Source organism: Bombus huntii, chromosome 5 (assembly GCF_024542735.1).
Source record: "Bombus huntii isolate Logan2020A chromosome 5, iyBomHunt1.1, whole genome shotgun sequence".
In the NCBI taxonomy this organism is placed as follows: domain Eukaryota; kingdom Metazoa; phylum Arthropoda; class Insecta; order Hymenoptera; family Apidae; genus Bombus; species Bombus huntii.
The window spans coordinates 16094421-16105868 of NC_066242.1; the positions used below are offsets into that span (position 1 = coordinate 16094421).

The 11448-nt window shown below is 34.5% G+C and overlaps 3 protein-coding genes across 3 annotated transcripts; all 3 read left to right on the plus strand.

Moving 5' to 3' along the window:
* The first annotated feature begins 682 nt into the window (after positions 1-682).
* On the plus strand, positions 683-2629 carry LOC126866128 (uncharacterized). Its single transcript, XM_050619302.1, has 3 exons — positions 683-1644; positions 1958-2076; positions 2166-2629. Exons 1-3 carry the CDS (start codon positions 1584-1586, stop codon positions 2295-2297), a joined length of 312 nt encoding a protein of 103 aa, XP_050475259.1. The 5' UTR covers positions 683-1583; the 3' UTR covers positions 2298-2629.
* A 1266-nt stretch (positions 2630-3895) lies between these two features.
* On the plus strand, positions 3896-5457 carry LOC126866119 (uncharacterized). The gene is made up of 5 exons (XM_050619284.1): positions 3896-4053; positions 4225-4279; positions 4479-4570; positions 5057-5171; positions 5253-5457. Exons 1-5 carry the CDS (start codon positions 3949-3951, stop codon positions 5351-5353), a joined length of 468 nt encoding a protein of 155 aa, XP_050475241.1. The 5' UTR covers positions 3896-3948; the 3' UTR covers positions 5354-5457.
* A 2790-nt stretch (positions 5458-8247) lies between these two features.
* On the plus strand, positions 8248-10037 carry LOC126866126 (uncharacterized). The gene is made up of 5 exons (XM_050619299.1): positions 8248-8425; positions 8597-8651; positions 8844-8935; positions 9620-9734; positions 9809-10037. Exons 1-5 carry the CDS (start codon positions 8375-8377, stop codon positions 9901-9903), a joined length of 408 nt encoding a protein of 135 aa, XP_050475256.1. The 5' UTR covers positions 8248-8374; the 3' UTR covers positions 9904-10037.
* Positions 10038-11448: the final 1411 nt, after the last annotated feature.

Here is an 11448-nt window from a genome sequence, read left to right on the forward strand (position 1 = left end):
CGATCTTTACAAATTTCAGAACAATGGAACGATGAATGTTATTTTGATACGTAAATAATGTTCTTACTTGGAAGATTACAGAATATTCGAAGCAGTAGTATCAAAATTATCCCCATCTTTGTGTCTTTCTTTCTCTATTTTCATTTTTCTCTTCGTCTTGGATAAAATCATGCAGCTTTCTCCTCTTTTATCTGCATCCCGTTGAAGTAAATAAAGTTATATCATTGTTTAAAACCACTTCGTTTGTTCTCTTGTCGTTCTTTATTGCCTTGAACGTCGTTGCTTCATTTTCGCTGACTAACTCACTTTTGATACGTATGCATAAAACAATTTTGGTTAAAATCCGATACGTTTGTCAACTGGGGCACCGTTTTCACGGTCGACGATAAATATAAGCAGAGATACTTTGCAGTCGCGCAGTTTGCATACCTTTTCGCAGAAACAGCTTCTGAATTTCTCGTTGACATCGTGACAGTGATTTTAAAAGATTGTAATCGTTTGGAAAGATGGGAAAGAGACGATATCTCGCGATTCTTGTCTACGTTCTTTCCGTAAACGTAAGTACATACAACAAGGTATATTTTTGTGTAGGTAAAATATTTATATAATAATATACAAATAATTGAAAATTTCTACAATTTTAGATTTGTAAAGTTTGTAGATGTAATTACGTAATATTTTAATAAGTTATTTTCGATTGCTTTTTACTGCTTTTTCTTTCTCTTTCTTTAGTAAGTTTCTTTGTAAATATGAGAGAAGATCTCTTCGCGTAAATAAAATTATAATGTTAAAATATGAAATGAAAATATTTTGTTACACTGATATTTGTATAGCGCTAACATGAACAGGATTGCAATTTTTTACACAATACATGTAAATACACGCAAATAATTTTTAATATACAGGGTGGTTGGTAACTGATGGTATAAGCGGAAAGGGGGTGATTCTACGCGAAAAAAGAAGTCGAAAATATAGAATAAAAATTTTTCGTTCGAGGCTTTGTTTCCGAGAAAATCGACTTTGAATTTTCGCTTGGTACGCGTGCACTTTATCACGTCTCGTTATAACGGATCTCACTGTAGATCGTTGTCTCGATTGACGTTACTTTTTTAATTTTTAAAATTTTCAAATTTTTAAATTTTTAAATTTTCAAATTTTTAAATTTTTAAATTTTTAAATTTTTAAATTTAAAAATTTAAAAATTTTCAAATTTTCAAATTTTTAAATTTTCAAATTTTCAAATTTTTAAATTTTCAAATTTTTAAATTTTTAAATTTTTAAATTTTTATTCTATATTTTCGACTTCTTTTTTCGCGTAGTATCACCTCCTTTCCGCTTGTACCACCAGTTACCAACTACCCTGTATAATACATTGAACTGCTAAACTTTTGGAAGTATGATAGATGTATCTAATATTAACTGGGTATTAAATGAACTGTATATTAACGGGACCAAAAAGTTTTGTAATTAACATGATACTTTTATACACTCTACGTTAAAAAATAATTAATTATTACGATTGAAGTAATTACCATCTATTACAGATACTCGTCCGAGCAAGCAATCTAATACAATTCACAAAAATGTTAAACATTAATATAAAGGATATACGGCAATGTTTGCACCACAGCAATCTAACTGACAGTATGTATTATAAAATAACTAATAATTTGTTTCTAAATAATTTATTGTATATAATTTCGCGATTCTTTTCTCTTTTTTAATTTCTTAGAAAATTCTGTATTTTACATTTTCCTTTATAATTCTCATTTCTATTCTAAAAGATATAATCAATTTAAACATATACGTGGTAAATTATTAAATAATAGCAAGTAAATAAAATTCAAGTACGATTCTGTTTAAAAGATTAGAAGAGAGAAATTATTATAATTCATGTCCACGAAAATAATATATATTTGATATTTGTCATTCCTAATGATTTTACCAACGACTATAGCGGATTTGATAAAGTTGGACGCCATTTTCCAAGAGGAAAATATATCACGCGAGAACTTCGAAAACGTCATGTTGGACTTCGGTTGTTTCATTACATGCGTTCTGGACAAAGCTCACATGGTAAACGTTGATTATCATTTAATTCTTTAATTATCTAACGACTTGTCGATATTTCAAACAAAATTTTTGTTATTTCATAATGTTTGCAGGTGGAAGACAAGAACATTCGGTTTGAATATTTATTAAAAACGGCGGAACGCAACAATTTCCCTATAGCCACGAATCAAACATTGAACGAATGTTGCAAAAAGGGTAAGTTTGAATTTTTTGTCAAAGTATAAAACTCAATCTATAGCGCCAATTATTAGAAAATCTAATATAGCGACCGATGAAATTGTGAACTATCGACCAAAAAAATAACGTTAGTATCTTTTTCCTGGAAATATTTTTTTTTAAATGTCGGTCACAGATAATATATTCGAACGGTCATTTGCTGTTATCAATAGTATTTGAAATTATATAATCAGATAGAAACATATAATGAGAACAGAGTGTCGTAGAAAGTAAATGAAAAATTCTTGGGAATTTACGAAATTCCGCTTCGACGTATCGATATTAAATAGCAAATAGAAAATAACATGCACGTTTTTAGAATTCTTAATCAACAATATTTAACGCACGAAATAGATATAAATAGAATAAACTATTCGAGGAACTACAAAGAAAAAGCTACGATTATTTACAAATTACATACTTAGATAACATTTTCCTACTCTCTTTCATAGATTAAAAGCCGTACATGGCGTACACTAACGTTCACAAGTATTTTGACGTCTTTGCGATATATTCCAGATACGTACATTGTATATACATTTCGAATAAAACCTTTTCATCTAATTTTCGCCTCTGATCTTAGCTCAGATCAGCTACAATTAATAGGTATCGATAAAGTCAATATTTAAGCCTGATATTCTCTTTCGTTGTTCTCTTTCCGAGATGAAAATTATATTTCAATAGACATCGTTAAAATATAGGTAGTTTTTGATGTTATCAAAACTGGAGCTATCAAATCAAACAAAACCTAGGCTAGTGTCGGAATTTGTTATTTTTACAGACATTAAAAGCATGCAACTGTTGTCAATAATATCAGCGTAATATCTTCATAAACATCTATTTCATTGTTTCAGCGCAAGAACAGGACGACATTTGTAAGAGTGGATTCGTTTTTGCAACTTGCTCCATAAAACAAACGGGACTATAACAAAATAAATGTTTATAATGTAATCGTATAAAGTATAGAAACATATTATTGTAACATTGAATTGTTCTTGGTAAGAGAATTTATACCGATCACGTGTTATACGTCGATAAGTTTTTTTTGCTGTTTCATTTCCCTATCAATGGCACAATTAATATTTCGTGGAATATCATCCGTGTGCATGTTGTGACTCGTAAAATTGTGCTGCAATCAGACGGCGATTTCCACGAAAATTTTAATAGTAAAAAAAAAGATTCAAATCGATTAGCTTAATTTAGAGTTAGGTATCAGAAAAAGACAAACTACCTATATTCCTGTCAAATACGAAACATCTCTCAATAATTTTTCTCTGTCTAGCTTAAAGGTAATAGAATTCATTTTTAATAAAATTTAGTCTTCTCGAAAAGCTTTTCGTTTTGCCAAATATTCAAATTCGAACGTTCCCAAAGAAATAAAGATGGATGAAGATATGTGATCGATAAAGATATGTATCTTAACGAACTGCAAATATATATAAAAATGATTACAATACATATCTATCGTAATCGCAAATAATTCACCTCATAAACACGTAAATGTTTACTATGTTTCCGGGAAATTAAATTACGTAAAGCCATTATCAGCGACGATCAATCTTCTACTTCTTATTCACCTATGAGGTATAAATAGCAAGGCGAAACGCTGACTAACCAGTCGAATAAGTTCCTTTCGCACATCGAAAGTATTGTTAAAGTATGTGCTCTTCTTCTGCAAACACTTTGCATATCAATATCACGAAAAACGCAAGCATGAAGACTATCGTCGCTGTTTTCTGCGTGCTTTACTTCGTATGTTGCGGGGTATGTCTTTAACCGGTTTAAAGTTTCCGTGGCTCAAGCTCGATTACGCTAAACGTAGAGAAGAGAAAACGCAGACGACTCTGTAAAACTGAATTTCGATAATATCACGGAATCTATCGTTTCTCTAAGCTACGTTCGAAAAGTTAATATTTTTCATTTTCGTAATTTTAGGTTACTGCCAATGAGATGTCCGAGTCGTGCTTGAAACAAATGGATCTTAGCATCGGTAAGTAGAAACTCGTTAAAAAGTAATATAGATACATTTTAACATATTTTACGATGCCATACGACTTTATTAATAATAAATTGGAACCAGTGAAACGAGTACTGTTTACGTTTCAACGTAAATATTTTCCATCGAAGAAAAGAATTAAATAGACGGCTCGAAACGAAAATAAATAATAAAGAAAATACTTCTTCGATAGCTGATCTCCCAAGTTTAGTTCACGACAACAGCCCTGAGATAGCGAGAAAACGTGGATGCCTCGAAGCCTGTATGATGCAGAAGATGGGTCTGGTACGTAAAGTCTCATTCTACTTAGCATAGTCAAGCATGGAGAATTTATCGAACAAGTACAACTTAGGTTCCTGCCAATGAAGAGTATAATAAACAAAAAAAAGGAAACTCAAATAGCATACAAAATTAATATACCGCTAGTACAACAGTACATGTTACTACATCCGATTCATTACGGTAGTGTAATAATTAATTTATGTACAGTGAATAATCGTATTTTAGAAACTAAATATAGAATATCAATAAAGGTAAGAAGATATTTGCTTCACAACAGAGTACGAATTTTGCAAAACTGTGATGCAGAAAATTTTAGATCAATGAAAAAATTCTATATTTTATAAAATCGTAGAAATACCGAAAATTAATTTTTAATTTTGCTTCTCCTCGAATTCTTTACTTTAAGTTACCTTTTTCATTCGTCGAAAGTGACATTTTTCGATATGTATGCTTACTAGCATTGTCTATAATATATTGCACCTGTTTTAGATGGATGGCAACGTTATTAACACACAGAAGATCGACGAACTGCTCGACAGTATATTACCTGACGGCGAGAGCAAGGAGATCGTTCACAATAATGTACACCAATGTGCCAAGGATGGTACGTTAATCGGACAAATGATAACGTGACTTTTCACACCAGTGCCAGTTGTTTCACACGTTTCCATTCTTTCTTATTTAGCTGCGGACGACGACCAGTGTCTGGTTGCTCAAAACTTCGCCCAATGTGGCCTGGAACACTTGAAACTCACTGCTCGTCAACTGCTATCAACAATCGCATAAATCGTCAAGATACTTTTTTAAATACAACAAACGTTGAAGACCCCTCGATACATGTGATTAACCGGATCAATTGTAAAACTTGTCAATAAAACGAAAAGCATGTACTCTTCGCTTTTGTTAAGATGACATTTCTTTCTGTGTAGAAAGTTAAACAAAAAGGTCGATAACTAGCCACTAAGTTAGTAAGTTAACGATTTAATCGAAATTCTCATGTTCGAACGGAAAACCTTTTATCGCGGGATCTTTCTGCAGGAAAAACTACGAGATAAGGTCATTCTCCGCGCAGTATTTATAATTAACGTAACCAAGCGTAAAAAAGAGAATAAATAACGACACAAATAATCTACTTTGTGGGACTCGTGTACATTCATCGCTGACACGTTATTTCCTTATTTTTCAAGCAATTAAAACGCAAACAAGACCAAGGTTAAAATTGCACCGTGGAAATTGCCAGAAAGTTATTCAATCCGATTAATTTTGTACATCTGCAAGCTTTCCGCTTAAAAATTTCATACATCGCAACTGTGAGCTGGCTACCTCGAACACCAGAAATTGTAATGCCGTGTTTTGTCTCACGTTTAGTCCACTCGATAAGCGAGTACGTGATCACTCGTGACCAGGTGCACGAACGCCTTTTTTTTCTTCTTTAACCTTGTTTTTTTTTTTTGCTCTGTTATTGGTTATTACTAGATCTTCGAGGTTGCATACAGGGAACAAAATAATTTTCCGTAATTATTCGTTCGTACTCGTGTTGGTCTAAAACAGATACCTGGAAGAAGCGTTTCTATGAAATTGCAAGGACACCTCCTCCTCTATCACCAGAGGTTGGTTTACCGACACTTTCGTTGCCTATACTTGCTTTCTCGCAAGTATTTCCATGCACCAAACAGCTCTGACAAATACAACTGCCGATGTGACTTGTGTATAAACCGAATTTACACCGTTTCACATTGCACGATCACCGCAGATGATTCCTCCACGGTGAAAGTGTAGAATGAAAACCGGAGTATTTACAGTATTTACAGTTCACTGTATCAATATTCCGGATGAACACTTCGAGCGTATTTTTGAACGGGGAAATGACCGTATAAACTGATTGTTAAAAGGTCCATTTGTTGGAACAATATATTACAAATTGTCATTTTTTTTATTTAATATTTCTTGTAGATATTTATCGATTTTCACGTAAACTTGTTTATGCCAATTGCACACCTCGAAATTCGGATAAATCAAAATTTTGATTTGTTTTCAAAAGTAAGGAATATAATTATTGTTGAAATTACAGTCTACATTAGAACAACCGGCGGAGACGTTGCAAGTCGAACGTTCGAGCTATGATAAAATTAATCCTACGTAAACATGAATTAAAAATCAATTAAAAGCGATTAATAAGAATTATTAATAGGAAATACTTTTTAATACTGTATCACTTCTTTATGTCGAGATAAAATCTTTCATAATCATAATATAATGAACGGAGGATAATGTACCATGTTCTTACTTATCTCTAAACATAGTTGTAAACGCGACAACATATTAGCTTATGTTTATCTTATCGTTTCCAATGTAAATGCTTCATAATTCTATCAATTCTTTCCAAAGTTACCTTATTTCTACAATATAAAGAATTGAGATATTTCTCTATCTCTTTCCCTCACTCTTCATAGTATAAACAGTGTTTAAATAAAACATTCAAATGAATCTTCGGGATTTTTCTGATTAAAACGCAATCCAATTAGGCCAGCGACCACCTAAGCTGACCACCTTGCTCTTAACAGCGCTACAGATTCCTAGAATAACAATTTCTATTAAACTACGAGTCATCTGTAGCACGCTCTAGTAATATATTTACTAAATATATTTTAATTCAAATAATCACTCCAAATTTTAACTTGCAAAGTTTCGCTTATCCGTAGGACAGTATCCTGTGCAAACAAACATCAATGATAATTGTATTCCTTAATTTGGGAAACGTCAATTCCAATTTGTTCGTATTGATTTCCACACTCATCTTGTACAATACGCGTACAAAGTTTGTACGAGCTGGTTGTCCAAAGACGCATTCAACATGAGTTTATCAGCAAAGAAACACGCGGATTCTCCAACTTGCAAGTTACAACCCTACAACTAATGACTACGCACCGCACGACCGAGACAGCGATGCCACAATAGAAGAAAGGATGCAACTAAAACCAACAAGTGACAGACGTCGTTAGATTCGGCTCTTGGATGGACTTGGATTCAACCAACCGCCTATCGTAACTTCTCTGCTGGGGTGGTCACAAGATAACGACGCCCTAATCCCACACCGACATGGGAGAAACACGACGAAAACGAACCCGCTATACCGATCGCTGGGATGCGCTGTAGCCACGACGGCAGAGGTACAGCAGACGGAAGACGTCTACAAGCTACAACGTCGACCAGCGTAGGGAAGTTACGGACTGTTTCGTCGATGATTCAACGCAACGTAACGACGTACATTCGACGACTAACCTCACGTGCATTAGACACGCTCGTGGCTAAATTGCCTCGAGCATAGTAGAGATGCAAAAAAATGTGCTGGCTGAAAAAATTAACCAAAACATCTTAACGATGCACAATGTATAAACGAATACAGACACCCACCGTCCAATGGAAGCATCAGAGGAAGGAGATAGACGCCACAAGATTTCAGGATATCGTTAACCACTGACAGGAAGGTGATACAGGGACACTCCCTACTCCCTAGTCAGAAGCCAGAGATCTACGCCGTGACACGCCGATAAAACACTTTTTCTTTCCTTTTCCCATCCTTCTCCGATTCTCAAAATACAACCCTACATTACGTAAGAATCACTGTCAACAACAATTCTCTATGTTTTTATGCACTTACTATACGGTATAAATAGCAGATCGAAACGCTGACCAGCCAGTCGAAGAAGTTCGTGTCTAGCGGTAGTTCGTGTTCACTTTGCATCTATCGTAACTGTTCTTTCTCTACGGTCACTTTCAGCGTCGATATCTTGAAAAAACGCAAGCATGAAGACTATCGTCGCTGTTTTCTGCGTACTTTACTTCGTATGTTGCGGGGTATGTCTTTGACCGGTTTAAAGTTTCCGTGGCTCGGGCTCGATTACGCTAAACATAGAGAAGAAAGAACGTAGACGATACTGTGAAACTGAATTTCGATAATATCACAGAATCCATCGTTTCTCTAAGCTACGTTCGGAAAGTTAATATTTTTCATTTTCGTAATTTTAGGTTACTGCCAATGAGATGTCCGAGACCTGCTTGAAACAAATGGGTCTTACTATCTGTAAGTAAAAACTCGTTGCAACGTTATAGACATATTTTAATATGTTTTATGGTGCTATACGATTTTATTAATAAATAGAAACCAACGAACTGAGCACTTTTTACGCTTGAAAGTAAATACTTTTTATAGGAAAAGAATTAAACAAACCATTAGAAATGAAAATGAATAATAATGAAAATATTGTTTCGATAGTCGACCTAGGAAACTTAATTCGCGACACCAGCCCAGAGGGAATAAGAACACGAGGATGCTTCGAAGGTTGTCTGATGCAAAAGATAGGTCTGGTACGTACAGTCTCTGATTCTACTTAATAAAGTCCAGCACGGAGAATTTATCGGATAAACACAGAACGTTGCTGGAAACGAAGATTGGCATAAAGAGCTATTTCGTATAGATTCGATAAAACAACACAGCAAAGTGCGACGATGAACGATACGGAACAGTTTCTTCTTTGCTTCTGTGCCATCCCACTAGTCTTCTTTCCAGCAACGCATAGTACTTGGATTCTTAGCAACGAAAAGTATAATAAAAGATTCGAACTATGAATAACATACAAAATTAATATGCAGTATCCGATATAGTATGACGTAACAATTAATTTATGAACAGTGAATAACTATATCTTAACCAGTTATAGCGTGGAATTTAGTTTTAGAAATCTCTCGTAGGATCAGGCCATGGAGTGGGTAAATTAATTAATTGATATTAATTAAAAACTGAATATGAGATATGAAGGTGAACAGGATACTTGCGACACAACCTTATGAATCTTTAAAAACCTCGATCCAGAAAATTATCGGTCACTGAAAATTCTATGTTAAAATTATAAAAATACTCTAAATTAATTTCGAATTTTACCTGGCCGCAAATTCTTTACTTAAAATTAATTTCTTCATCTGTCGTAAACGACGCTTTTCGATATACATATTTGCTTACTAACCGTTTCTAAAATGTTCCACTTATTTTAGATGGATGGCAACGTTATTAATCTACGTAAGATCGACGAGCAAATCGACAGGGCATATCCTGACAGTGAGAAGAAGGACATCATTCGTGATACCGTACACCAATGTGCCTATAGTGGTACGTCGATCGAGCAAATTATAAGACGATTTTTCGTACACTTGTTTCACGCGTTTCCATTCTTTCTTGTTTAGCTGCAAACGACGACCAATGCGTGGTTGCCCAAAACTTTGGCAGATGTGGCCTGGATCAACTGAGATTCGCTGAACTCGCTCATCGATTCACATAATCAACAATGGCATAAATGGTCGAGGCTTGCTCTTAAACACAACAAATTCCGGCAATGTAATTCATGTAATTTGTAGCGTAATTCGCTGAATTAATTGTAAATATTATCAATAAAACGAAAAGCATTTAAACGACCACCTCTTTATTCTTGTTCGGACGAATTTTATTTTTATTTGCAAATTGAACAAATGGCAATGACTGGTAACTAACTAATAAATTAATAATTTCATCGAAATTCTCGCGTTGGAACGAAACAATCATTACAGCGGGATCATTTTTTACTAAAAACGTAGGAGATGCAGTCATTCTCCGCGTAATTAGTACGATAATGCGTAAAAAGAAGAATAAATAATAACAAAAATAACCTACGTCGTGGCAGATCTAGATACACAATATTGAGACATCATTTTTCTATTTTTTCAAGCAATTAAGAGGCAAGCAATACCACCGCCGAGATTAAACCGTGAAAATCACCGGAAAATTATTCAGTCTAATTAATCTCCTATTCCTGCAAGTTTTCCGCTTTAAAGTATCGTTCGAAACTCGAAGATGTGATTCAGATAGCTCGAACACCAGAAGTTATTAATTAATCGCTCGATCGTTTCACGTTTAATCGATTCAATTATTCCCACTGTTTACAATCTATTTTGCGCACAGACAAGCGATTACGTGATCAGTCGCGGTTAGAAGTACGGACGCCCTCTTTTTTCTCTTCAATCTGGTTTTTGCTCCAATACTGTTTACTGTCAGAGATCTTGAAGGTCGCATACACGGAATAAAATGATTTATCGTAATTATTCGTTCTTACCGGCGTTGGTCTAAAATATATGTGAATTATTTATGAAATATTTATGAATTACGACGTAGTAAATTCCTGGGCTCACCTTTTCTCGTCCTTTTTTGAGAATAAAACGATAATTCGTTTTAACTTTTAAATAATGCAACGTGTAAAATTCTTAGGAAAAATTTTATTGACAACTAGCATTGTTCCTTTCACGAATATCACGTTTTGCGCGTAATTGGGACGCTTAATTAAACTATTAATAAAAAATCTATCCGTCTATCTCATGTCGTTTAAAAAATATTTGAAAACAAAGCGATAAAACTTCTTTTATCCTGTATTTCACGAAATTCGACGAAGTTTAGGTCTAACAAAAATCAGTGTCGTTCGAGCTGAATTAGGAATTGTCCTTATCACGAGGTTTAATCACGAGATTCATGAGCACAGCAGTTTCAATTGGAAGTTGGCTGGTCAAAGAAGGTCCTGCGAGATGCGAAACTCAAAGCTGGCTGCAAATGTTTGCGCGCGTTGCCCGTAGCCAGCCGGAATACGCGATTCACCATAAATGAAATTACAAAGTCAAATACAGATTGGGGTAGGCGCGCGTCGGATAAAGCCACTTAATGCAAACGACCGTCGTCAAAACGACTAAACCTTTTGTTTAACACGCGCCGAATTAACTGCGACCAGCGATGACACTCGATCATTCGAATCGTCTACCCCTTCAGCCCACCAGACATTCCTCGCTATAATTTACAACGGAAA

Bases quoted from the DNA above. Each gene is read 5' to 3' on its own strand.
- LOC126866128 (XM_050619302.1), top strand. From the start codon at position 1,584: ATGTTAAACATTAATATAAAGGATATACGGCAATGTTTGCACCACAGC. The intron at 1,645-1,957 runs GTATGTATTATA...CAACGACTATAG, and splicing joins CCACAGCAATCTAACTGACA to CGGATTTGATAAAGTTGGAC. The intron at 2,077-2,165 runs GTAAACGTTGAT...TAATGTTTGCAG, and splicing joins TTCTGGACAAAGCTCACATG to GTGGAAGACAAGAACATTCG.
- LOC126866119 (XM_050619284.1), top strand. From the start codon at position 3,949: ATGTGCTCTTCTTCTGCAAACACTTTGCATATCAATATCACGAAAAAC. The intron at 4,280-4,478 runs GTAAGTAGAAAC...CTTCTTCGATAG, and splicing joins ACAAATGGATCTTAGCATCG to CTGATCTCCCAAGTTTAGTT. The intron at 5,172-5,252 runs GTACGTTAATCG...TTTCTTATTTAG, and splicing joins ACACCAATGTGCCAAGGATG to CTGCGGACGACGACCAGTGT.
- LOC126866126 (XM_050619299.1), top strand. From the start codon at position 8,375: ATGAAGACTATCGTCGCTGTTTTCTGCGTACTTTACTTCGTATGTTGC. The intron at 8,426-8,596 runs GTATGTCTTTGA...TCGTAATTTTAG, and splicing joins TTTACTTCGTATGTTGCGGG to GTTACTGCCAATGAGATGTC. The intron at 8,936-9,619 runs GTACGTACAGTC...CACTTATTTTAG, and splicing joins TGATGCAAAAGATAGGTCTG to ATGGATGGCAACGTTATTAA.